The sequence below is a fragment of the Equus przewalskii genome, chromosome 3, assembly GCF_037783145.1.
Source record: "Equus przewalskii isolate Varuska chromosome 3, EquPr2, whole genome shotgun sequence".
Taxonomy (NCBI): domain Eukaryota; kingdom Metazoa; phylum Chordata; class Mammalia; order Perissodactyla; family Equidae; genus Equus; species Equus przewalskii.
In genome coordinates this window covers 87501009-87525134 of record NC_091833.1, presented here as the reverse complement: position 1 = coordinate 87525134, position 24126 = coordinate 87501009, and the positions used below count along the sequence as shown (strand labels likewise).

The 24126-nt window shown below is 35.9% G+C and overlaps 1 protein-coding gene across 12 annotated transcripts in view; it reads right to left on the bottom strand.

The window, feature by feature from the left end:
* The window catches only part of PDS5A (PDS5 cohesin associated factor A), a 165054-nt gene that overhangs the window by 18222 nt on the left and 122706 nt on the right, over nucleotides 1–24126 (bottom strand). For 6 of the 12 annotated variants that reach the window (XM_070615115.1, XM_070615109.1, XM_070615117.1 and 3 more), the window contains exons 27-31: nucleotides 7710–7842; nucleotides 6793–6912; nucleotides 4290–4352; nucleotides 3163–3308; nucleotides 1739–1847 (exon numbers count right to left, since the gene is read on the bottom strand). In XM_070615115.1, the coding sequence (XP_070471216.1) occupies nucleotides 1739–1847; nucleotides 3163–3308; nucleotides 4290–4352; nucleotides 6793–6912; nucleotides 7710–7842 (571 nt within the window). Of the gene's footprint in view, nucleotides 1–1738; nucleotides 1851–3162; nucleotides 3309–4289; nucleotides 4353–6792; nucleotides 6913–7709; nucleotides 7843–24126 lie in introns of all 12 variants that reach the window. The other 6 variants (XM_070615112.1, XM_070615106.1, XM_070615114.1 and 3 more) reach the window with 1 other exon arrangement.

The following is a 24126-nucleotide window of genomic DNA, read 5'->3' as shown; positions in this document are numbered from 1 at the left end:
ATGTTCATATGGATAAAGAACTCATGTAAAAGCCAAATGAAGAGGGAAACAGCTGGACAAGCACAAAGAAAAAGAAGCCTCCTAAAGGACCACATTGGCAGTATCACTTGCCTGAATCCAGAGAATGTGTAGTCTTGGTTCTTCTTTTAACCACCTCCTTATTCATCCTTCATATTACAATTTGATTTCCCTCATAGAGTAAATAATAGCAGAGAATGTGCTGATTTGTAAAATGTACATCCAGTTTTTTAATATACATGTCTAGTGAATTGGTTTACGCATCAATCTCTTTGAGAAATTGGTTACCAAGAAACACTCCCTTAGATCTTTATCTTCTTTTACTATACTAACAAGATAGTCTTTTGAGCCTAAAAGACTGAGGACCAGATCCTGGAAAAACATGACTGTTTATCAACTTATGGGAGACCTAACTGGCAAGTTATCAGGGTTTTGCCAAAATACAACCCCTGTCTCTTCAGGCTACAGCAGATTTGTTAAGACAGTCTTTGGAAGTGTGAAAAAGTTAAAACGAGGGTTTGGAACAATGTAATATTATAGCTCAATCAGAAAGTAACATTTTCGCCCCTTAGAAATTAGAATTTAAATGTCCAATTTACCTTATATAGAATTTTACAGCAGAGGCTGGAAAGATTATAGATAGCTATTTGTACTAGATAAACATTTATATCCCTGTACCACCTCTTAATACGTATCATAGGTACGTTTAACTGAATGTCTGGGGAAATATGCATTTTACATCAAGACTGTTTCTCTAAAAGGATCCCATAATATTCAAATCTACTGGTTTCTTAATTCTAAGAATTTGACAGTGAGAGGTTCCCTGTTACCTGAATCTACTGACATACTGAAGAGTTCAGATAGCAAACAGCATGAGTTTGGATAAAGAGAGGCTGATCTAAAAATGTATCCTTATCTATTCAGTTTGAGTTCAGATAATGAGTTTGGACAGGAAAAGTTCAGCTACTGTGGAATAACTGTATAGAGTCTTTATTTTATGTAACTGAGGGTAATTTCTAAAACATTCAATGAACACACTAAACATATGATGGGCAATAAAAAGTTAAGTATGTCAAGAATATGATTCTGTAGGAAAAAAATAATAGTATCTTCATGCCATTCTTACTGAGGTAAGTTATCATTTTCATTCTACAGTTGAATGGAAGCTTAGAGAAGTCAGGCAATCTACCCAAGTAAACACACAGCTAGTGAACAGCAGAGCCAGGATTCAGACCCATGTCTTTCTGATGCTCCTACCAATGTTATACTTCTTTCTATCCCGCCAAAAGATTAAGAAAACTGGATGCCATAGTTAGAAGACCAAGAACAAAGAACGAAGCAGTTAAAAACTCAACCATATTTTAAAAGGTTAACTCTAAGTTTAACTTTTTAAAATACAGTAGAAAGAAAACAGAGTGCTGATCTTTGGCAGGAGTCAATGAACTTTTGAAAGTAAGATCTCAAAAACTCTCAATTCCTATTCTTTCAAGGTGTTGGGAGTAGTGTGGGAGAAGGATAGCATTATGGGTGACCACATAAACTCTTGTAAAATGGAGTGAGCGAACGTAGGCAGAATCATTTTTGGAGAGTTGAAACACAGTAAGTATAGCAGGGGGTGGTACACACATGTATAATAAGTAGTATACATTAACTTCTTGACTGTGGGTTTCTAACCCTACCATGAAATTGTAGTAAGAATCTTCTAAATTTTAAAATTTACCTTATTCTTTACCGGGTCAATATTCTTTACAGGCGTGACAGAAATAATTCTCACAGGGTTCTCTTCATTTTCACTAACTCCAGTTTCTGCTGCCTCTGAACTCTGTTCTCTGCTGAAGAAAAGTCAACCAAAGCTTCATTTCACCACATAAGCAGCAAGTTTACTCTCACTATACCAGTAAGGAAAGAGAGGCTCTGGCTGGTTAGAAGCCTGGCCAAGTGAAGCAGCATTAGCATGAGTCAGATCTTCCGTGGTTATGGACCACTGCTCTGTTATACCATGTTACTGATTTCCATTTAACCTCATTAAAGTAAGACAGAAATGACTGCCTAAAACCACCTGACAGAAAGATGAGTTATCAAGAAATAGAATAACACAACTATTTTAAGCCTCTCTCTTGGGAGCGGGAAACTCTAAAACAAAAATACAACAAAAGATGAGAGTATAGTATAACTGTCTCCAGTCTGTTTCTTTTTTTTTGGTGAGGAAGATTTGCTCTGAGCTAACATCCACTGCCAATCTTCTTCCTCCTTTTTTTGCTTGAGAAAGATCAGCCCTGAGCTAACGTCTGTGCCAATCTCCCTCTATTTTGTATGTGGATCACCGCCAAGGTAAGGCTTGACAAGTGGTGTAGGTTCATGTCCGAGATCCAAACTTATGAACCTAGTCCGCTGAAGCAGAGTGTGCCGGACTTATCCACTATGCCAAGGGACTGGCCTCTCCAGTCTATGTTTTTAGTGTTCCGCAAGGGAGAGGGCTGTAAGAAGAGGCCACAGGGGAGGTGTTTGAGCCCCATCATCTCTGTAAACCACAGATGTTCCATGTTAATTTATTTTATATTTTGGGGTTCTACCACTAAAAATGTGTTTAGAACACCACCAGTTGAGTTCATTCTTAAAATTTCATGAGTAAGAATAAAATGTTTAAAAGCCTCAATATTTAGTGTTGATAAGAGGAGGGTCAGCAGGAAATTTTTATGTAGTAGCTAAGACAGTAACATGAAATATTTTTATAAGTGGAAAATGTTTTAACAATGTTATCTTTATTCAACTCATAATATACTAATTTGATTGAGTTAAAAACTAAAATGTATATAAATTCTAGAGTTATATTTTCATAGTTTTCCTAAGTGTTAAATTTTCACATATACATATATATATACACACATTTCCATGCAAATTAGTTATATTATAAATTCTTACATTTTTTCCTTTTAACTTTTCCATACACTTAGAACGCTATATGGTTTCAAAATGTATAGTACACTCTCAATTTCCAACACCTACTATACTAAAATTCAGCACTATCATTTTGTACCAAACATTTCCTGAAGTTCATTATTGTGATACAGTGTTCAGGAAAAAATTCAAAGATGAACCAAGTAGTGAGTAATAGTAACAAAAATAATTGGAAAAAAGAATTGCCTTGATCGACTTCCAGTTGAAGGGTTCAGCTCTGAATTGACATTAATAGTGCTTCCAGTCTCAGTTCCAGTGCTTCTAACATATGGTTTCCTTCCCGTTGCCGATAAAGGCTTGTTTACTGCACCAAGTACTCCAGCAGGTTTTGGCTAAAAATTACACATATACATGTTACTTTATACCTTACTGAAAAGAATAAATATAAATTTAGACTCATGTAAGAGATATTGTTTAGCCTAAGCCAAGGAATTGTTATTACTTTGGAAAGTTAAATCCTAACTTTATTAGACATGATAATTCTATAAAATTACGGGTTTTTTAAAAGATTTTATTTTTCCTTTTTTTCTCCCAAAGCCCCCCCATACATAGTAGTGTATTTTTAGTTGTGGTTCCTTCTACTTGTGGCATGTGGGATGCCGCCTCAGTACGGCTTAATGAGCGGTGCCAAGTCTGCGCCCAGGATCCAAACCAGACGAAACCTGGGCTCCTGAAGCAGAGCACGCAAACTTAACCACTTGGCCACGGGGCGGGCCCCTATAAAATTATGTTTGTCTGAAGACAATTACAAGTCATAAGCATCACTTCTGCTTAATAATAACTAGGCAGTATTTAATTATTCCTCATTGCTCAATCAAAATAAAAAGCGCCCCCAAAACACTGAAATTCTTAATACATATGACATACTAAAATGTCTTACAAATAAACTACTGAATGTTTATAAATAATAGTTTAGACAATGTTTATCAAAAATTAAATTTCCTTTTGCTTTTTTTAGGTATATTACTTTTTATAGAATATAAACTAACTCATTAACATTTCAAAACTATTTCTTTTCTTTATCTTACATACCTATTTATTGCACCATTTTTCAGGAAAATCTGCTCTGTGGATTCTAAATAACTTGAAGACAATCAGTACTGATGGGAATACATGGTCATAATTCAAAAGAGTGGTTCACGGAAAGAAAAAAAGCATGACAGAACAAACTGTTTTAGCTGCTATAATCTACAATATGATGCTTAAGAATCAGGAACTATAAAATCTAGGGGACATTTAAAGATTATTTCTAGGAATGGCAAAAGTAATATAAACATGAGATAAAGATACCCGAATTATCTAGTCCACAATACCTTTCCTGTTAACAGAAGTACTCTTGTCTCTTCTGAAATATAACTCTTGTCATTACAGAAGTCCTATCAAAAAAAAAAAAAAATTAAAGTGAACATGCATATTTTTATTGTCCAAATAAGATTTTTCAGGCATCGTGCTTCACAATATAAATTACATTTGTCCTTACATATCAATTCATCAAATAATCAAAGCATATTTAATAACTCATACCATAAGTCTAGCTCTAAAATTAAATCAATAGCATATAAGACTTAGGCAAACGTCAGAGATAAATTACTTCAATCACATTTTTAAATAAAACAACACTCCTATTTTTTAAAGTGGTTTAGGGCAAACAGTCTCCAGTTTATTCTTTGAACTATTTTCTCCTCCACTGTATTATCAAATCTACTTCTTTTGGGCTTCCAAAGCATCCAAAATGGTACTATGCATATATTAGGCAGTTAATACTCACTAAAAGAACTCCACACTGAATCTCAAGAAAATTACCCTGACTGAAAAAAAAATCTGGCATTTTAATTAAAAATATTTTGCTTCTTAGAACCACAGGTAGACTGTCCAAATCATAAAGGTACATACACCGTCAAAATATGATTAATTATAGCATTCTTTGGCAAGCAGTGATATTAACCAGTTGATAAATGAATTAAACTGAATGTGGACACTGATGGTACTTTCTTGAAAGTTACATCTACATAAAACTTGAGTTCAAATTTGATCTTTTGATGAGTCTCCTTGTTAAATATCTTAGGAACAGCACACAAATAAACTACAATGGTGTCACAGAAGCAAAATTATTTACTACAATCAAAACGCTAATTAATTTTAAAGTAATCTCACGTAAAATTTTTATTTTTTCTTTTACTAAGTTTATCTTCACACTAGAGTCATCAGAAAGAACAGAGGGCTTAAATGAGCCTATAAAGAAATCACACTTTTGACAAGTGTTCTAGACAGAGCTGTATTATTATTATTTTTTTGCACAAAGACTTTTAGGCAGCTGAAGTAAATGTTACAAAGCCTGGGCTTAATCTTAATATGACTACTGTTTGAATTCATACCAGAGTAAAAGCAACATATTAGAAAAGGAAGTGAGGAAAGTTGTTCATTGAAAACAGAAAAAAATTAAGTTATTAAGAAGGCTAAAAACACTAAGTTTCAGATAGCAAACCAAAAAACAATTAAAATTAGGTACAGTGACAAAGAGCAATTTAATTCTTTATGATGGGATCGCTCTTGTATGAAGATTCATCTGGGTATCTTTCTAGTCATGATAGTCCTGGGTCAACAACAAAGTAAATTTAAATTCAAGAGCTCACTTAGGACTGTTTATAAAGAACAGTAAATTCAATTAGAGGGCAAATAGCTTGTGATCCTCCTATTAAAACTAGGCACAGTAAATGCTGAACATTAAGTCATTAGAGAAAAATCTGGTTAAAATTTTTGTCAAAAATAATGTACAACTCAAATTTCACAATGTTGTAATCTATCCATAACCTCAATAAAAAAAAAAAAGGAAAAAAATTTTTTTGTCAAAGTATGGCATTCAAAGTAGGAAAGTCCATTTCCTGGAATGTTCTTCCATAAAGAGGGGGGTATTCTCTGAAGCATATCTTCATGTTTCAAATGTGTAGAATAAATTTTTAAATGCTGTATTTTTTCCAATTAAAAATATTTAGGATTTTATTTTTTAAACAAAGCACAGGAAAGTCAAACAAACTTCAAAACACCACCTTAAAGCAGGAAATAAACAAAAGACATTAAAAAAAGTTTTAAAATACAAGTTAGCTGGAAAAACAGAGCTTTAGTTAGCTGGAAAATCTACTTACATGGAAAACTTAATTTGCTGATAGAATAAATGTACTGTATTAATTGTTAATATCATTTATTGTATGCTTATTATGTGACAAACTCTCATAAACCTAGACATTATATAGTAATTGTTCATAGATATTGCTATCACCTGCATTTTAGAGATGATGCAATTGAAGCTTAGAAGAGTAAACTTGTCTAAAGTCCCTCAAATAAGAAGTTGGTTGATTAGAATCCAGTTCTATTAATTGCCAAGACCAATTCCACTAATTCTAACAGAATCCAGTTCTATTAATTGCCAAGACCAATTCCACTAATTCTAACATTTTATTTCATATAGATGTATATATACACTGTACCAAATATTTTATCTCTTACCTGCAAAAATGCTAACAGTGTTTTATTAAAATAATTTTAAAAACCTGAAAATTCCTCTTACATACTAGAAATATCCAGAAGGAAGAGCTGACAGAAGACCACCACCACCAAGCTTGATTTGTATTCTCCTACTTTGTAAGGTGAGAATGATACTGTTCAAGACCTTGGAAGACAATTTCCCATTCTGTGATAAACTCACAAGGATATTTTTTACTCTGTAGTCAAGATAATCCAAAATTTGCCATCGAGGTTGATGGTAACTGAAATTTAAATTAGTTTAGTGTGGTGGAAAAAGAAGCGGAAGAAAATTACCTTTTCAGGTTGTGTAAAAAATTTCATTGGAAGGACTGGATCCTTTGGTGAATCTGCATTGCACAAAGCACTTTTACTGTTTATAACACACAGAGCCACATCACACACTGTATAAAGTTTCTAGGGAGGAAAAAAGAAAGATCACATATAGCTTTCAGTAGTGCAAAATAACCACAAGTACCAATTCTACCCAATGTATAAAATGAAATCAAAAGAAGGACATGTGGTTATTATTTATTCCTTGAACATTTCACATTTGTGTTTGACATTTCTTCTTATGTAGCCTCCTGGTAAACAAAAAAACTCATTTTACATGAGTGCCAATTATGCATTAAAAACAACCAACCAATCAAACTAAACCAAAGGAAACATACAATAAGAATATCTACTTGTCTTTAAGTCTTACTAAAAGTTCATGAAACAGCATAGTTATACATTTTATTAGTTCTTATCCCCCTGCCCTGTAGGAGTGTTTTTCTTTTCTTTTTTTTTTTTTTTGGTGAGGAAGATTGTTGCTGAGCTACCATCTGTGCCAATCTTCCTCTATTTTTTATGTGGGATGCTGCCAAAGAATGGCTTGATGAGCAGTGTGTAGGTTTGCACCTGGGATCTGAACCTGCAAACCCCAGGGATGCTGAAGTGGAGTGCGCGAACTTAACGACTATACCATTGGGTCAGCCCCTTTGAGGGTTTTAATGTCTTTTTCAGAGGAATAAACATTCAGTAAAATAACAGAATTCAATTGTAATGAAACGCAGATGAATGAATGAAATAAAAATTGACTATAAATATATTTATTTTCAGAAATATTCTGTAATCTTATTTATTATGTAATAGTCAGGAAAAACAAGTGGAACAAGGGTCATAATATTTTTCCTGTAACATCTCAATACCCACTGGCCTAACACATATCTTACTTCATTTGTCTTGGATTCATCTGGAGACTGGGCATCTTTTGTTAACTTGATGTTTTCTGCCATCTTCTTCATAAAGGCATGGCTATTGTTTTCATTCTTTGTCATTAAAACTTCAAGCATGAACCATAGGCACCTAAATGGTAAACATATTCACCTTTTAAAGAGACTAAATGTAGGTGCTTTTGCTTAATGGATTAAATAGCTTATTGAAAAGTTCTGTTTCCTGAATATAATAAAATAGAGAAAACCCTAATGATTAATAGAAATATCCTGTTAATACTATTCAAGTAGAAAATTAAATCAAAATATTAAAAATGAAAATGTAGCTTAATATGAGAAAGTCTGACAGTATCATGAGGCACATAAACACTCATTCTATAGGTATTCAATAAACATTTAGAGGATCTGACAAGAATTAATGCCTGGCAATGATGAGCAAACCAGCACACAGCAGAGTCTTGCCATTTTGACTATTTGCAAGCTATGTAGAAGGTCTAGGATTTGTATGTAATTCTGCTGTGACATAACTCTGAACTGCATGTGCTATAAGGCTGATGTGCATAGGAACCAGTTATTCAGTTAAGCAGTCACACCTCAAACCATTTTTGCTGTTTTCCACTTGTTACTGTAGACTCATTGAATACATAAAGTGTCTGAAGGGGACACCTGAACTTCTTTTTTAAAGATTTTATTTTTTTCCTTTATCTCCCGAAGCCCCCTGGTACATAGTTGTGTACTTTCTAGTTGTGGCATGGGGGATGCCGCCTCAGCATGGCTTGATTAGCGGTGCCATGTCTGTGCCCAGGATGTGAACTGGCGAAACCTTGGGCCGTCGAAGCAGAGTGCGTGAACTTAACCACTCGGTCACCAGGCTGGCCCCCTGAATTTCTAAGTGAATCCCAAATCAGAATGAACATTAGAATCACTTGGGGAACTTAAACTGACAAACCTAGGGTAAGGAATGTTTGTTTTTTTTTAAGATTGGCACCTGAACTAACATCTGTTGCCAATCTTTTTTTTTTTTTCTTATTCTCCCCAAAGACCCCCCAGTACATAGCTCTATATTCTAGTTGTAGGTCGTTCTGGTTGCACTATGTGGGACGCTGCCTCAGCATGGCCTGATGAGTGGTGCCATGTCCGCACCAAGGATCCAAACTGGCAAAAGCCTGGGCTGCTGAAGCGGAGCACACGAACTTTATCACTCAGCCATGGGGCTGGCTCTGGTTTGTTTTTTTTTTTGCCAAGAAAGTTTCCCCCTAAGCTAACATCTGTTGCCAGTCTTCCTCTATTTTGTATGTGGGTTGCTGCCACAGCATGGCTGACGAGTGGTGTAGGCCTGTGCTTGGGATCTGAACCCGCAAACCCAGGCCACAGAAGTGGACCATGCTAAACTTAACCACTACACCATGGGGCCAGCCCCATAAGCCTGTTTTTAATAAGTTCCCAGGATGATTCTGAGGCAGCCATGGGACTTACTGCTTTACTGCATCAACAGGGGAGAGATCATTTGATGATAATCTATGTGTACTTTGCCTATATTCTACATAAATGTTTTAAGACATTACTCTAAGGGGAAATCTGGCATTAGGTTAATGGAGTTCATTTTTAGTAGAGCTATTTTACAGGAAATATTAAATTGAGTCCTTCAGGATGAAATGAAAGGACCCTAGACAGTAACGTAAGTACAGAACACTGGTAAAGGTAACTACATAGGTAAATATAAAAGCCAGAATTATTGTATTTTTGATTTGTAACTCCTTTTTTTATATATGATTTTAAAGGCAAATGCATAAAATAATTATATCTATTTAAATGGAAACGATGTAGAAAGATGTAATTTGTAATAATAATATAAAGGGAGAGGGATAGAGATGTTTTGGAGTAGAGTGTATACTACTGAACCACATTGCTATTATTCAAACTAGGCTGTTATAAGTTTAAGATGTTAACTGTAATCACTCAGAAAATAACTAAAAAATATACAGAAAAGAAATGAATCAAAACGTTCACTACAAAAAAAACAACTAAATACAAAAAAGGGAGGCAGTAATGAAATAAGTAACAAGAAACATATTAAGATACAGAGAAAACAAATAGCTATATGGCAGAAGTAACTCCTTCCTTATAAGTAACTATTTTAAACAAAAATAAATTGAATTCCTTAATTAAAAGGCAGAAATAAGCAGAATGGATTAAGACAGAAAAAATAATTCCACCTAGATCCCGTCTACAAGAGACTCACTCACTTTAGATTAAAAAAACCACAAAGCATTTGAAAGTAAAAGGCTGGAAAAAAATGTATTTCATGCAAATAGTAACCAAAACAGAGCTGGTGGTGATTTTATGATCAGACAAAAAATGGATTTAAAGTAAAAAAAGATTACAAGAGACTCAGAAGGGCTATATTGATAAAAGATTCAATCCAGCAAGAAGATGACTATCATAAACACATGCAAACCTAACAATAGAGCCCCAAAATCTATGAAGCAAAAATTGAGAGAAGTGAAGAGAAAAACAGATAGTTCTAAAATAATAGAGATTTCAACACCCTATTTTCAATAATGGATAGAAAAACCAGACAGAAAATCAATAAGAAAATAGAGAACTTGGCCCAGTTCAAGACGGTGATGTAGGAAGATCCTGAACTCATCTCCTCCCACAGACATGCTCAGTCTTCAGCTACATCTGGAACAATTTCCTCTTAAAAAACCTAAAGGCCGGCTGAGTGATGACTACACATCAGGCAAACAAGAAGAAAACCACATCAAAGTGGGTAGGAGAGTCTGGGACACAATCTTGCCATAAACCCCACCCCTGGCGTTGGCAACCCACAACAAGGTGGGAACTCAAAACTCAGAGCTTCTCCCTGAGGAGTGAAGGGTTCAAACCCCACGTTGCGCACCCCAACTTTCAAGGTATGCACTTGAGATAAAGCCTCCAAAACATCTAATTTTGAGAACCAATGGGGCTAGTGTCAAGAGACCCACAAGATGGTAGCAATCTGAGAAACACCTCTTAAAGGGCTCACATGCTTGGGCCCACCCACCCCGGGGCCCAGTTAAGAGGCAGGTGATGGCACCCAGACTTAAAGTGAAGGAGGATCACTTTATATTATATTAAAATCTTGGCCTGAGGACCAGGCATCTAATTTAACACACACATCTAGGAGCCTGCTGGAAAACTCTCTGGAGACAGAGACTGGCAGGAACCATCTTCACGGTCTCCCTTTGCCAGGCTCCAGAGCACCAGTATCTCCTGGAAGCAAGCCTTGAAAGGCGTCTGGTGCCCTGATTTTTGTGGCTGCCTCCCAGGGGATGCCTCTTGATTGCCTGGCTCTAGAGGCCAGAGGAGCTTGTGGTCACATGAGTGATTGTGATAATCACAGTCACCCAGAAAAGAGCTCACAACTGTGTCTGGAGCACTGATTTTTGTGACTGCTGTCAGGGGAAACTTCTACATTGCCTGGCTCTGGCGGCCAGTGGGGCTTACATCTGTGGGTCCAACAGCACTGTAACCAACAGAGGAAGAGTTCTTGAACAGCTATCACTCTCAGGGCACAATGAGGCAACAGACCTAGGAGCAAGATCTTTCTGTGAAGGAGCCTAATAGGTAAACATCATGACTGTGGCCTGAGAGGCAGGCTTCTAATTAAATCCATATCTAGGGGCTGACTGTAATCCTTTTCACAGACCTCGGAGGGGAGGCGCTATCTTTGTATTCACCCTCTGCCATGCTACAGAGCGCTAGTGTCTTCTGGAGGGGAGCTTTACAAGCATTTGGTGCCTAGTTTTTGCAGCTGATGCCCAGGGGACACCCTTTGATCATCTGATTCTGGTGGCCAGAGGGGCTTGCGTTCCTTGGTCCCATGGGATTGTAGCAATTGCAGGGACAGTTCTTCGCAGCATACCACCCTCAAGACACTGCACACAGACAGCAAACGGAGGCACACCGCCCAGTCTTTCTGTGAAGGAGGTTACTCTGCTTGTCCTAGAGCTTCGGACTGAGGGGGAGGCTTCAGGTCTGGCACACGCTCAGTGACCTACGGAGCCACTTTCAGGGAACATAGGTTATGGATGCCATCTTGGCACCCATCTCCCTCTGCCTTGCTCCAGCTTGCCAATATCTCCTAGAAAGGAGCTTATACAGTCATCTGGAGCTCTGATTTTTTCAACTGCTGCTCAGGTGACACCTCCATATCACCTGGCTCTGGTGGCCAGTGGAGCTTATACCTGTCGCCCCTCAAGCCTGTATATATTTGGCTACTTTAAAAAGCTGCTGCCTGAGGACTGGGCTGCCAGTCAGCCTGAATCTAGGTGCTAAGATCCTACCCTAAGGGACACTGACAGGTCTTGGCACATCATTAACTACTGAGAGCTATTAAAAATTAAAAACATCGGCCACATAATGACCTTTCAGTCAACGACAGACAGCATATATGATGGTGGTCCCATAAGATTAGTACCATATAGCCTAGATGTGTAGCAGGCTATACCATGTAGGTTTGCATAAGTACACTCTATGATGTTTGCAAAATGATAAAATCACCCCATGATGCATTTCTCAGAATGTATCCCCACTGTTAGGCAACACATGATTGTGTAATAGGCTGCCTGGACAAGCACAGACGTTTAACAGACTACCAACAGCTGGGGCATGGCTAAACGAAAAGATTCAACTCCTACGTGAGGCCACTCCTTCAAGACTGGGGAGGTGGTTGCTTCATTTACTGTATAGAAACCAACACAGAGAATCAAGCAAAATGAATAAACAAAGGAATATATTCCAAATGAAAGAATAAGATAAAACCTTAGAAGAAAATCTTAATGAATGGAGATAAGTAATTTACCCGATAGGGAGTTCATAAGTAATGATCTTAAAGATGCTCACCAAACCAGGGAGAAGAATGGATGAACAGAGAACTTCAAAAGTGAGGACAGCTTAAAGGACTTATGGGACAACATCAAATGGACTAAAACTTGTATTATACGGCTCCAAGACTGAGAAGAGAGAGAGAAAGATGTAGAAATCTTATTTGCAGAAATAGTGGCTGAAAATTCTCTAACTTGGGGAAGGAAACAGACATCCAGATCCCAGAAGGCCAGAGTTTCAAATAAGAACCCAAAGAGACCCACACCAAGACATATCATAATTAAAATGTCAAAAGTTAAACACAAGGAGAGAATATTAAAAGCAGTAAGAGAAAAGCAACTTGTTACGTATAAGGAAACCCCCATAAGACTGTCAGCAGACTTTTCAGCACACAGTTTCCAGGCTAGAAGAGAGTGGCATAATATATTCAAAGTACTGGGGAAAAAAAACTTCCAACCAAGAATCTCTACCTGGCAAAGTCACCATTCAGAACTGAAAGAGTGAAAAAGAGTTTTCCGGATAAGCAAAAGCTAATGGAGTTCATCATCACTAATCTGGCCTTACAAGAAATATTAAAGAGATGTCTTTAAGTTGAAAAGAAAGGGTGCTAACTGTAACAAGAACAGATATGAAAGCATAAATCTCACTGAAAAGATAAATACACAATAAAGATAGTGGCGTAATTACTCATAAAGCTAGTATAAGGTTAAAAGACAAAAGTAGTAAAAATAACTATGATGACAATAATTAGTTAAGGAATATACAAGATAAAAGGATGCAGAATGTGACATCAAAAATATAAAACAGGGGCTGGCCCCATTGTGTAGTGGTTAAGTTTGGTGTGCTCTGCCTCGGCAGCCTGGGTTTGCACGTTTGGATGCCAGGTGTGGACCTACACCACTTGTCAGCCATGCTGTGGCAGCAACCCACATATAAAGTCAAGGAAGACTGGCACAGATAGTAGCTCAGGGCTAATCTTCCTCAGCCAAAAAAAAAGAAGAAGACCCCAAAACATAAAACAAGGCAGGGAGGGAATGAAAATGTTGAGCTTCAGAATGGCATCAAACTTAAGTTGTTACCAACTTAAAATAGACTGCTATAGACATAAGTTGTTATGCATAAGCCTCATGGTAACCATAAAGCAAAAACCTACAGTAAATAAATAACAGATAAGAAGGAATCTAAGCATGGATCAAAGATCTAAAGATGAGGCCTGAAACAATAAGTCTTCTAGAAGAGAATATAGGCAGTATACTCTTTTGACAACAGTTTCAAAAGTATCTTTTCGGACACCATAACCCCTCAAATGAGGGAAACAATAGAAAGAATAAACAAATGGGACTTCATCAGACTAAACAGCTTCTTCAAGGCAAGGGAAAACAGGATTGAAACAAAAAAACAGCCCACTAATTGGGAAAAAATATTTACAAGTTATTTATCTGACAGAGGGTTAATCTCCATACTATATAAAGAACTCACACAACTCAACAACAAAAGATCAAACAACCTGATCAAAAAATGGGCAGGAGACATGAACAGACACTTCTCCAAAGACGACATACAGATGGCCAATAGGCACATGAAAAGATGTTCATCATCCCTGGTCATCAGGGAAATGCAAATCAAAACTATACTAAGATATCACCTTACACCCATAAGAATGGCAAAAATAACCAAAACAAAAAGTAACAAGTGTTGGAGAAGTTGTGGAGAAAAAGGATCCCTCATACACTGCTGGTGGGAGTGCAATGTGGTGCAGCCACTATGGAAAACAGTAGGGAGATTTCTCAAAAAATTAAAAATAGAATTACCATATGACCCAGCCATCCCACTACTGGGTATCTATCCAAAGAACTTGAAGTCAGCAATTCCAAAAGTCCCATGCACCCTTATGTTCACTGCAGCATTATTTACAATAGCCAAGACATGGAAGCAACCTAAGTGCCCATGAACTGATGATTGGATAAAGAAGATATGGTGTATATATATACAATGGAATACTACTCAGCCATAAAAAAAAATAAAATTATCCCATTCACAACAACATGGATGGACCTTGAGGGACCTATGTTAAGTGAAATAAGCCAGACAGAGAAGGACAATCTCTGTATGACTCCACTCATATGAGGAATTTAAACCTGTAGACAAAGAGAACAGATTAGTGGTTACCAGGGGAAGGGGGTAGGGGTGGGCACAAAGGGTGAAGGGGTGCACCTACAACACGAATGACAAACAATAATGTACAACTGAAATTTCACAAGACTGTAAACTATCATAAACAATAAAAATTAACTTAAAAAATTAAAAATAGACTACCATATGATCTAGCAGTTTAACTTCTGGGCATTTATCCAAAGAAAACAAAACACTAATTCAAAAAGATTTATGCACTTCCATGTCCACTGAAGCATTATTTACAACAGCCAAGATACAGGAACAACTTAAGTGCCCAATGATGCATGAATGGATAAAGAAATTGTGATATACATATACACAATGGAATACTATTCAGCCATAGAAAAGAATGAAATCTTGCCATTTGCAACAGCACAGACGGATCTCGAGGGTGTTATGCTAAGTAAAATAAGTCAGAGAAAGACAAATACCATATGATCTCTCTTATATATAGAATCTAAACAACAACAACAACAAAAACCCCAAGCTCATAGATATAGAGAATAGAATGGTGGTTGCAAGAGGCAGGGGTGTGTGGGGTGTGTGGGATAAATGGGTGAACTGTTTATTTTCATATTTTAGTTTAAATAAATTGTATTTAAGGGAAAAAAAAAAAGAATAGAGCACCTGAACAACACTATAAACCAATCAGACCTATGAGACATACAGAACACTCCAACCAACAATACCAGAGTACACATTTTTCTCAAGTGCACATGAAATATTCACCAGGATAGATATTAGAACACAAAACAAGTCTTAATAAATTTTAAAAGACTGAAATTATACAAAGTATCTTTTCTGACCACAATGGCATGAAACTAGAAATCAGTAATGGAAGGAAAATTGGACAACTCACAAATATGTGGAAATTAACCCAAGGATTTCTAAACAACGAATGAGTCAAAGATTAGAAAATACCATAAGACAACCAACTATATCCTGCCTTCGGGAGATTCATTTGAGCTCCAAAGACAAACACTGGTTCAAAGGGAAGGGGTGGAAGTTGATACTCTAAGCAAATGGTAACCAAAAGAAAGTGGATGTAGACATCAAACAAAGTAGATTTCAAGCCAAAAAATGGTAACAAGAGACAAAGAAGGTCATTACATAATGATAAAGGAGTCAATATATCAAGAAGTTATAACAATCATAAATATATACACTCCCAACATCTGAGCACCAAAATGAATTAAGCAAATACTAAGAGATCTTAAGGGAGAAATAGATAACACTACAACAATAGTAGGAAACTTCAACTCCACTATCAAGAATAGATACACTGTCCAAAGAGAAAATAAGAAAACACTGGATTTGAATCACACTTTAAAGATTTTATTTTTCCTTTTTCTCCCCAAAGTCCCCCAGTACATAGTTATATATTTTTAGTTTGAACCACACTTTAGAACAAATAGACTTAACAGAATATTCTATCCAACAGCAGCAAAATACACATTCTTCTCAAATGTACATGCAACATTCTCCAGGATAGATAACATGATAAGCTGCAAAACTAATCTTAGCAAATTTAAAGAAGACTGAAACAATATCAACTATCTTCTTTAATCACAATGGCATGAAATTAGATATAAAGAACAAGAGCAAAGTGAGATCTTCAAATATGTGGAAACTAAACAACACACTTCTAAACAATGAATGAGTAAAAGAAGGAACCAAAAGGGAAATAAATTATCTCTAAACAAATGAAAATGAAAATACAACTTATCAAATTTTGTGGGCTGCAGTAAAAGCAGTTGCAAGAGGAATGTTTATAGCAAAAAACACATGTATTAAGAAATTAGAAAGATCTCAAATAAACAACCTAACTTTACACCTGAAGGAACTAGAAAAAGAGGAACAAAGTAAGCCCAAAGTTAGCAGAAGAAAGGAAATAATAAAAACAGTGAAAACAGATGAAATAGAGACTAGGAAAACAACAGAAAGGATCAACAAAACTAAAAGCTGGTTCTTTGAAAAGATAAAATTGACAAACTTTTAGTTAGACTAAGAAAAAAAAGAGAGAAGACTCAAAATTAGAAATAAGAGAGGAGACTTTATGACTGAGACTACAGAACACAGAGAATTATAAGAGACTACTATAAACTTATGTGCCAAAAAATTACATAACCTAGAAGAGATGGATACATTTCTAGAAACATGCAACCTATCAAGACTGAATCAGGCACTGGCCCCATGGCTGAGTGGTTAAGTTCACACACTTCACTTCAGCGGCCCATAGTTTTGCTGGTTCAAATCCTGGGCTTGGACGTGGCACTGCTCATCAGGCCACGCTGAGGCGGCGTCCCACATAGCATAACCAGAGGCACTCACAACTGGAATATACAACTATGTACTGGGGGGCTTTGGGGAGAAGAAGAAGGTTATTAGCTCAAGTGCCAACTTAAAAAAAAAAAAAGAGACAGGAAGAAATAGAAAATCTGAGCAGATGAATAATGAGTCAAGAGATCGAGTCAGTAATCAAAAAACTCACAACAAAAACTCCAGGGCCAGATGGTCTGACAGGTGAATTCTATCAAACATTTAAAAAAGCATTAATAACAATTCTCCTCAAACTCTTCCAAAATATTGATGAGAGAGAGAACATTTCTAAACTCATTTTATGAAGCCAGCATTACCTTGATACCAAAACCAGATAAAGATATCACAAGAGAAATGTAGACCAATATCCCTGATGAATAGATGCAAAAATTCTGAACAAAACATTAGCAAACTGAATTCAAGGACACATTAAAAGGATTATACTCCATGACGAAAGGGGATTTATCCCTAAGATGCAAGGATGGTTCAATATATGCAACTCAATCAACATAATTCATCACATCAATAAAATGAAAGATAAAAACCACATGATTGGGGCCGGCCCGGTGGTGCAGTGGTTAAGTGCGCATGTTCCACTTTGGCGGCCTGGGGTTTGCCGGTTTTGGGCGCAGACATGGTACCGCTCGACAAGCCATGCTGTGGTAGGCGTCCCACATATAAAGCAGAGGAAGAAGGGCACGGATGTTATCTCAGGGCCAGGCTTCCTCAGTTTCAAAAAAGAGGAGGATTGGCAGCAGATATTAGCTCAAGGCTAATCCTCCTCAAAAAAAAAAAAAAAAAAAATCACATGATCATCTCAACAGACACAGAAAAAGCATTTTGAGAAAATATGACACCCTTTCATGATAAAAACTCTTAACAGATTAGGTATAGAAGAAATATGTCTCAACATAATAAAGGCCATATACAATAAATCCACTGCTAACATAATTATCAATGGAGAAAGACTGAAAAGGTTTCCTTTGAGACCAGGTACAAGACAAGGTTGCCCACTCTGACCACTTCTATTCATTATAGTACTGGAAGTCTTAGCTAGAATGATTAGGCAAAGTAAAGAAATAAAAGGCATGCAATTTGGGAAGGAAGAAGTAAATCTGTTGCTATTTGCTGACAATATGATCTTATATACAGAAAATCCCCAAGAGTCAAACAAAAAATTAATCAATATTGAAATTAATCAATGAAATCAACCAATCAATAAAGTGGTAGGTTAGCAAAATCAACTTATAGAAATCAGTGGCATTCCTTTACATAAATGATGAAGCATCAGGAAAACAACTAAAGAAAACTATCCCATTGACAATAGAATAAAAAACAATAAAATATTTAGGAATAAATTTAATCAAGGAAGTGAAAGATCTGTACAATGAAAACTACAAGACTTTGCTGAAAGAAACAAACAAATGGAAAGACATCTGTGTTCATGAATTGGAAAAATAAGTAGTAAAATGGCCATACTACCCAAAGCCATCTACAGATTCAATGCAATCCACCAAAATACCACAGACATCTTTCACAGAAATAGAAAAAACAATCTTAAAATTTGTGTGGATCCACAAAAGACCCTGAATACCCAAAGTAATCCTGAGAAAAAGAACAAAGCTGAAGGTATCACACTTTCTGATTTCAAACTACGCTACAAAGCCACAGTAATAAAAACAGTATGGTAATAACAACAGTATGGTACCAGCACAAAAACAGGCACAGAGACCAAGAGAACAGGACAGAGAGCCCAGTATTAAATCTTGGCATTTATGGTCAACTAATATTCGAGCCAAGAACACTCAATGGGGGAAGGATAGTCTTTTCAACAAATAGTGCTGGTACAATTGGAGAAACAAATGCAGAACAATGAAATTGAACTCCTATATCACACCACCGGCAAAAATTAACTCAAAATGGATCAAAGACTTAAACTTAAGACCTGATACTATAAAATTCCTAAAAGAAAATACATGGAAGAAACTTATTGCTATTAGTCTTGGCAATGATTGTTTTGGACATGACACCAAAAGCACAAAAAACAAACGCAAAAATCAAGAAGTGAAACGATATCAAACTCAAAAGCTTCTGCACAGCAGAGAAACCAATCAACAAAATGAAACAGTAGCCTAAACAATGGGAGAAAATTTTTACGAACCATATATTGGACAATAGGCTAATATCCAAAATACATAAAAAACTAACACAACTTAAAAAAAAAAACCCAAATCTAATTAGAAATTGGGCAGAAGACTAAATAGACATCTTTCCAAAGAGGACATAAAAATGGCCAGGAGGCACATGAAAAGATGCTCAAATCACTAACCACCAGAGAAATGCAAATCAAAACCAATGAGATATCACCTCACACCTGTTATAATGGCTATCATCAAGAAGAAAGGAGACAACAGGTGCTGGCAAGGATGTGGTGAAAAGGGAACCCCTTTACACTGTTGGTGGGAATGTAAATTAGTCTAACCACTAAGTAAAATAGGGAAGTTCCTCAAAAAATTAAAAATAGATCTACCAGGGGCTGGCCCTGTGGCCGAGTGGTTAAGTTTGTGCGCTCCGCTGCAGGCAGCCCAGTGTTTCGTTGGTTCGAATCCTGGGCGCGGACATGGCACTGCTCATCAGACCACGCTGAGGCAGCGTCCCACATGCCACAACTAGAAGAAGCCACAACGAAGAATATACAACTATGTACCGGGGGGCTTTGGGGAGAAAAAGGAAATAATAAAATCTTTAAAAAAAAAAAAAAAAATAGATCTACCATATGATCCAGCAATTTCATTTCTGGGTATATACCCAAAGGAAATGAAAACGGGATTTTGACAAGATATATGCACACACATGTTTAGTGCAGCATTATGCCTAATAGTCAAGATACAGAAACAACTCAAATACCCATCAACAGATGAATGGATAAAAAAGATGTGGTATATACACACAAGGGCTCTTATTGAGCCATGAGAAAGAAAGATACCCTGCCGTGCGACAACATGGATGGACCTTGAGCACACTATGCTAAATGACATAAGTCAGACAAAGACAAGTACTGTATGATATCACTTATATGTGAAATCTTAAAAAAAAAAAAAAAAAAAAAGGTAAGATCTGTAAAAAAGAGAGTAAAATGTTGGTTACCAGGGGATTGAGGGGTGGATGAGACTGATCGGGTTTAAGGGTACAAACTTATAAGGAGTAGTAAATAAGCCACAGAGATCTAAGGCACAGTATAATGAATATAGTCAATAATACTGTACTATAATAATATAATGTGATAAATATTGCTTCAATGGTAATCATATTACAATATATAAATTATCAAAGTGATATGCTGTACACCTTAAATTTACAATTATATTGTCAAATTTATCAAAAAAGTAATCAAGCCAAAAACAAAAAAATCTTGAGAAAAATGAAAACATAACAAAACTTACGACATCCGGAACTAGTAGTAGTAAAAGGTAAATTTATAGCTGTAAACACTACATCAAAAAACAAGATCTCAATGAATACCCTAAATATATACCTGAAGGAATTAGAAAAAGAAAAGCAAATTAAACCCAAAGCCAGCAAAAGTAAGAAAATAATAAAGATTAAAGATAAATGAAACAGAGAAAAGGAAAATGGAGATAAATCAATAAAACTCAAAGTTCTTTCTTTAAAAAAAAATCTACAAAATTGCCAAAATTTACTAGACTGGCAAAGAAAAAGAGGAGATGCAAATTACCAAAATGAGAAATGAAAGAGGAGCCATTACTCCTCACTACTCACAGATATAAAAGAATTATAAGAGAATACTATGAACAATTATACATCAACAAATTGGATATCCTAAGCAAATGGACAAATCCCTACAAACATACAAACTAGCAAAACTGACTCAAGAAGAAACAGAAAATCTGAAAATACCTATAACAAGTAAGGAGACTGAATCAGTAATCAAAACCTCCTAACAAAGAAAAGTAAGATCCACTTGGTTTCAGGGGTGAAGCCTACCATTTAAAGAAGAATTAACATGAGTTCTTCTCAAACTCTTGCAAAAATCTAAGAGGAGAGAACACTTCCTAACTCATTCTATGAGGCCAGAATTACCCTAAAAAGCAAAGTCAGACAAAGATATTACAAGAAAAGAAAACAATAAGCCAATATTCCTTATAAATATGATGCAAAAATCCTCAAACAAAAATACTAGCAATCTAAAATCAGCAGCATATTAAAAGGATTATATACCATGACCAACTGGGATTTACCCTAGGAATGCAAGGGGGGCTTAACCTTTGAAAAATCAAGCAATGTAATATACTACATTAATAGAAGGAAGGGGGAAAAATCACATAATTATCTCAATTGATGCAGAAAAAGTATTTGACAAAATTCAGCAAATTTTCATGACAAAAGCACTCAATAAACTAGGATTAGAAGGGAACTTCCTCAACATGAGAAAGGCCATATATAAAAACCCAGGGCTAATAACATACTTAATGGTAAAAATCTGAAAGCTTTAATCAAAGATAAGGAACAAGATAAGAATGTTGGCTTTCAATTCAATATACTACTAAAGTTCTTGCCAGGGCAATTATTAAAGAGAAAGAAATAAACACAAGCAAATGGAAAGGAAAGTAAAAGCATCTCTATTTGCAGATGACATGATCTTATATATAGTAAATCCTAAAGAATCCAAAATAAAAACGTTTGAATTAATAAACAAATTCAGCAAAGTTGAATTAAAAAAAAAGTTGTATTTCTATAAAAAGGAATAAAAGGAAGCCAAACATGAAATGAGTAAGCGCAATTCTTGCTGTTTGCGGATGACATGATTTTATACATAGAAAACCCTAAAGAACCCATCGGAAAACTATTAGAAATAATCAATAACTACAGTAAAGTTGCAGGGTACAAAATCAACTTCCAAAAATCAGTTGCATTTCTATACTCTAATTCCAGACGAACAAAAAGAGAATTCAAGAATACAATCACATTGACAATTGCAACAAAAAGAGTAAAATACCTGGGAATAAATTTAACCAAGGAGGTGAAAGACTTATACAATGAAAACAAGACATTACTGAAAGAAACAGATGACATAAAGCAATGAAAAGATATTTCATGCACATGGATTGGAAGAATAAACATAGTTAAAATGTCCATACTACCCAAAGCAATCTATAGATTCAATGCAATCCCAATCAGAATCCCAATGACATTCTTCATAGAAATAGAAAAAAAAAATCCTAAAATTCACATAGGGTAACAAAAGACCCTGAATAGCTAAAGCAATCCTGAGAAAGAAGAACTGAAGCCAGAAGCATCAAACCCCTGACTTTGAAATGTACTACAAAGATATAGTAATCAAAACAGCATGGTACTGGTACAAAAACAGGCACACAGATCAATGGAACAGAATTGAAAGCCCAGAAATAAAACCACACATCTACAGACAGCTAATCTTCGACAAAGGTGCCCAGAACAAACAATGGAGAAAAGGTAGTCTCTTCAATAAATGGTATTGGGAAAATTGGACAGCCACATGAAAAGAATGAAAGTAGACCATTATCTTACGCCATACACAAAAATAAAATAAACAGACATTTTAACTATGTTTATTCTTCCAATCCATGTACTTGGAATGTCTTTCCATCTCCTTATGTCATCATCCAATTCTCTCAGAAAGGCCTTGTAATTTTCATTGTATAGGTCTTTCACTTCCTTAGTTAAATTCACCCCAAGGTATTTTATTCTTTTTGTAGCGACTGTGAATGGTATTGTGTTCTTGAGTTCTTTTTCTGTTAGTTCGTTATTAGAATATAGAAATGTTACTGATTTATGTAAATTAATCTTATACCCTGCAACTTTGCTGTAGTTATTGATTACTTCTAAGAGTTTTCCAATGAATTCTTTGGGGTTTTCTATATATAAGGTCATGTTGTCTGCAAACAGCGAGAGTTTCACTTCTTCCCTCCCTATTTGGATTCCTCTTATTCCTTTTTCTTGTCTGATTGCTCCGACCAGGACCTCCAGTACTATGTTAAATAAGAGTGGTGATAGAGGGCATCTTTGTCTTGTTCCTGATTTCAGAGGGATGGTGCTCAGTTTTTGCTCACTGAGTATGATGTTGGCTGTGGGTTTGTCATATATGGCCTTTATTATGTTGAGGTAGTTCCCTTCTATGCCCATTTTGTTCAGGGTTTTTATCATAAATGACTGTTGAATCTTGTCAAATGCTTTCTCTGCATCTATTGAGATGATCATGTGGTTTTTATTCCTCGCTATCCCAATCAGAATCCTAATGACGTTCTTTACAGAATTAGAACAAAGAATCCTAAAATTCATATGGGGCAACAAAAGACCCTGAATTGCTAAAGCAATCCTGAGAAAAAAGAACAAAATGGGAAGCATCACAATCCCTGACTTCAAAACATACTACAAAGCTACAGTAATCAAAACAGCATGGTACTGGTACAAAAACAGGTGCACAGATCAATGGAACAGAATTGAAAGTCCAGAAATAAAACCACACATCTATGGACAGCTTATCTTCGACAAAGGAGCCAAAGGCATACAATGGAGAAAAGAAAGTCTTTTCCACAGATGGTGCTGGGAAAACTGGAAAGCCATATGTAAAAGAATAAAAATTGACCATTCTTTCTCACCATTCACCAAAATAAACTCAAAACGGATCAAAAACCTAAAGGTGAGACCTGAAACCATAAGGCTTCTAGAAGAAAACGTAGGCAGTACACTCTTTGACATCAGTATTAAAAGGACCTTTTCGGACACCATGTCTTCTCAGAGAAGGGAAACAACAGAAAGAATAAACAAATGGGACCTCATCAGACTAAACAGCTTCTTCAAGGCAAATGAAAACAGGATTGAAACAAAAAAACAACCCACTAACTGGGAAAAAATATTTGCAAGTCATACATCTGACAAAGGCTTAATATCCATAATATATAAAGAACTCTCACAACTCAACAACAACAAATCAAACAACCCGATCAAAAAATGGGCTGGAGACATGAACAGACATTTCTCCAAAGAAGATATA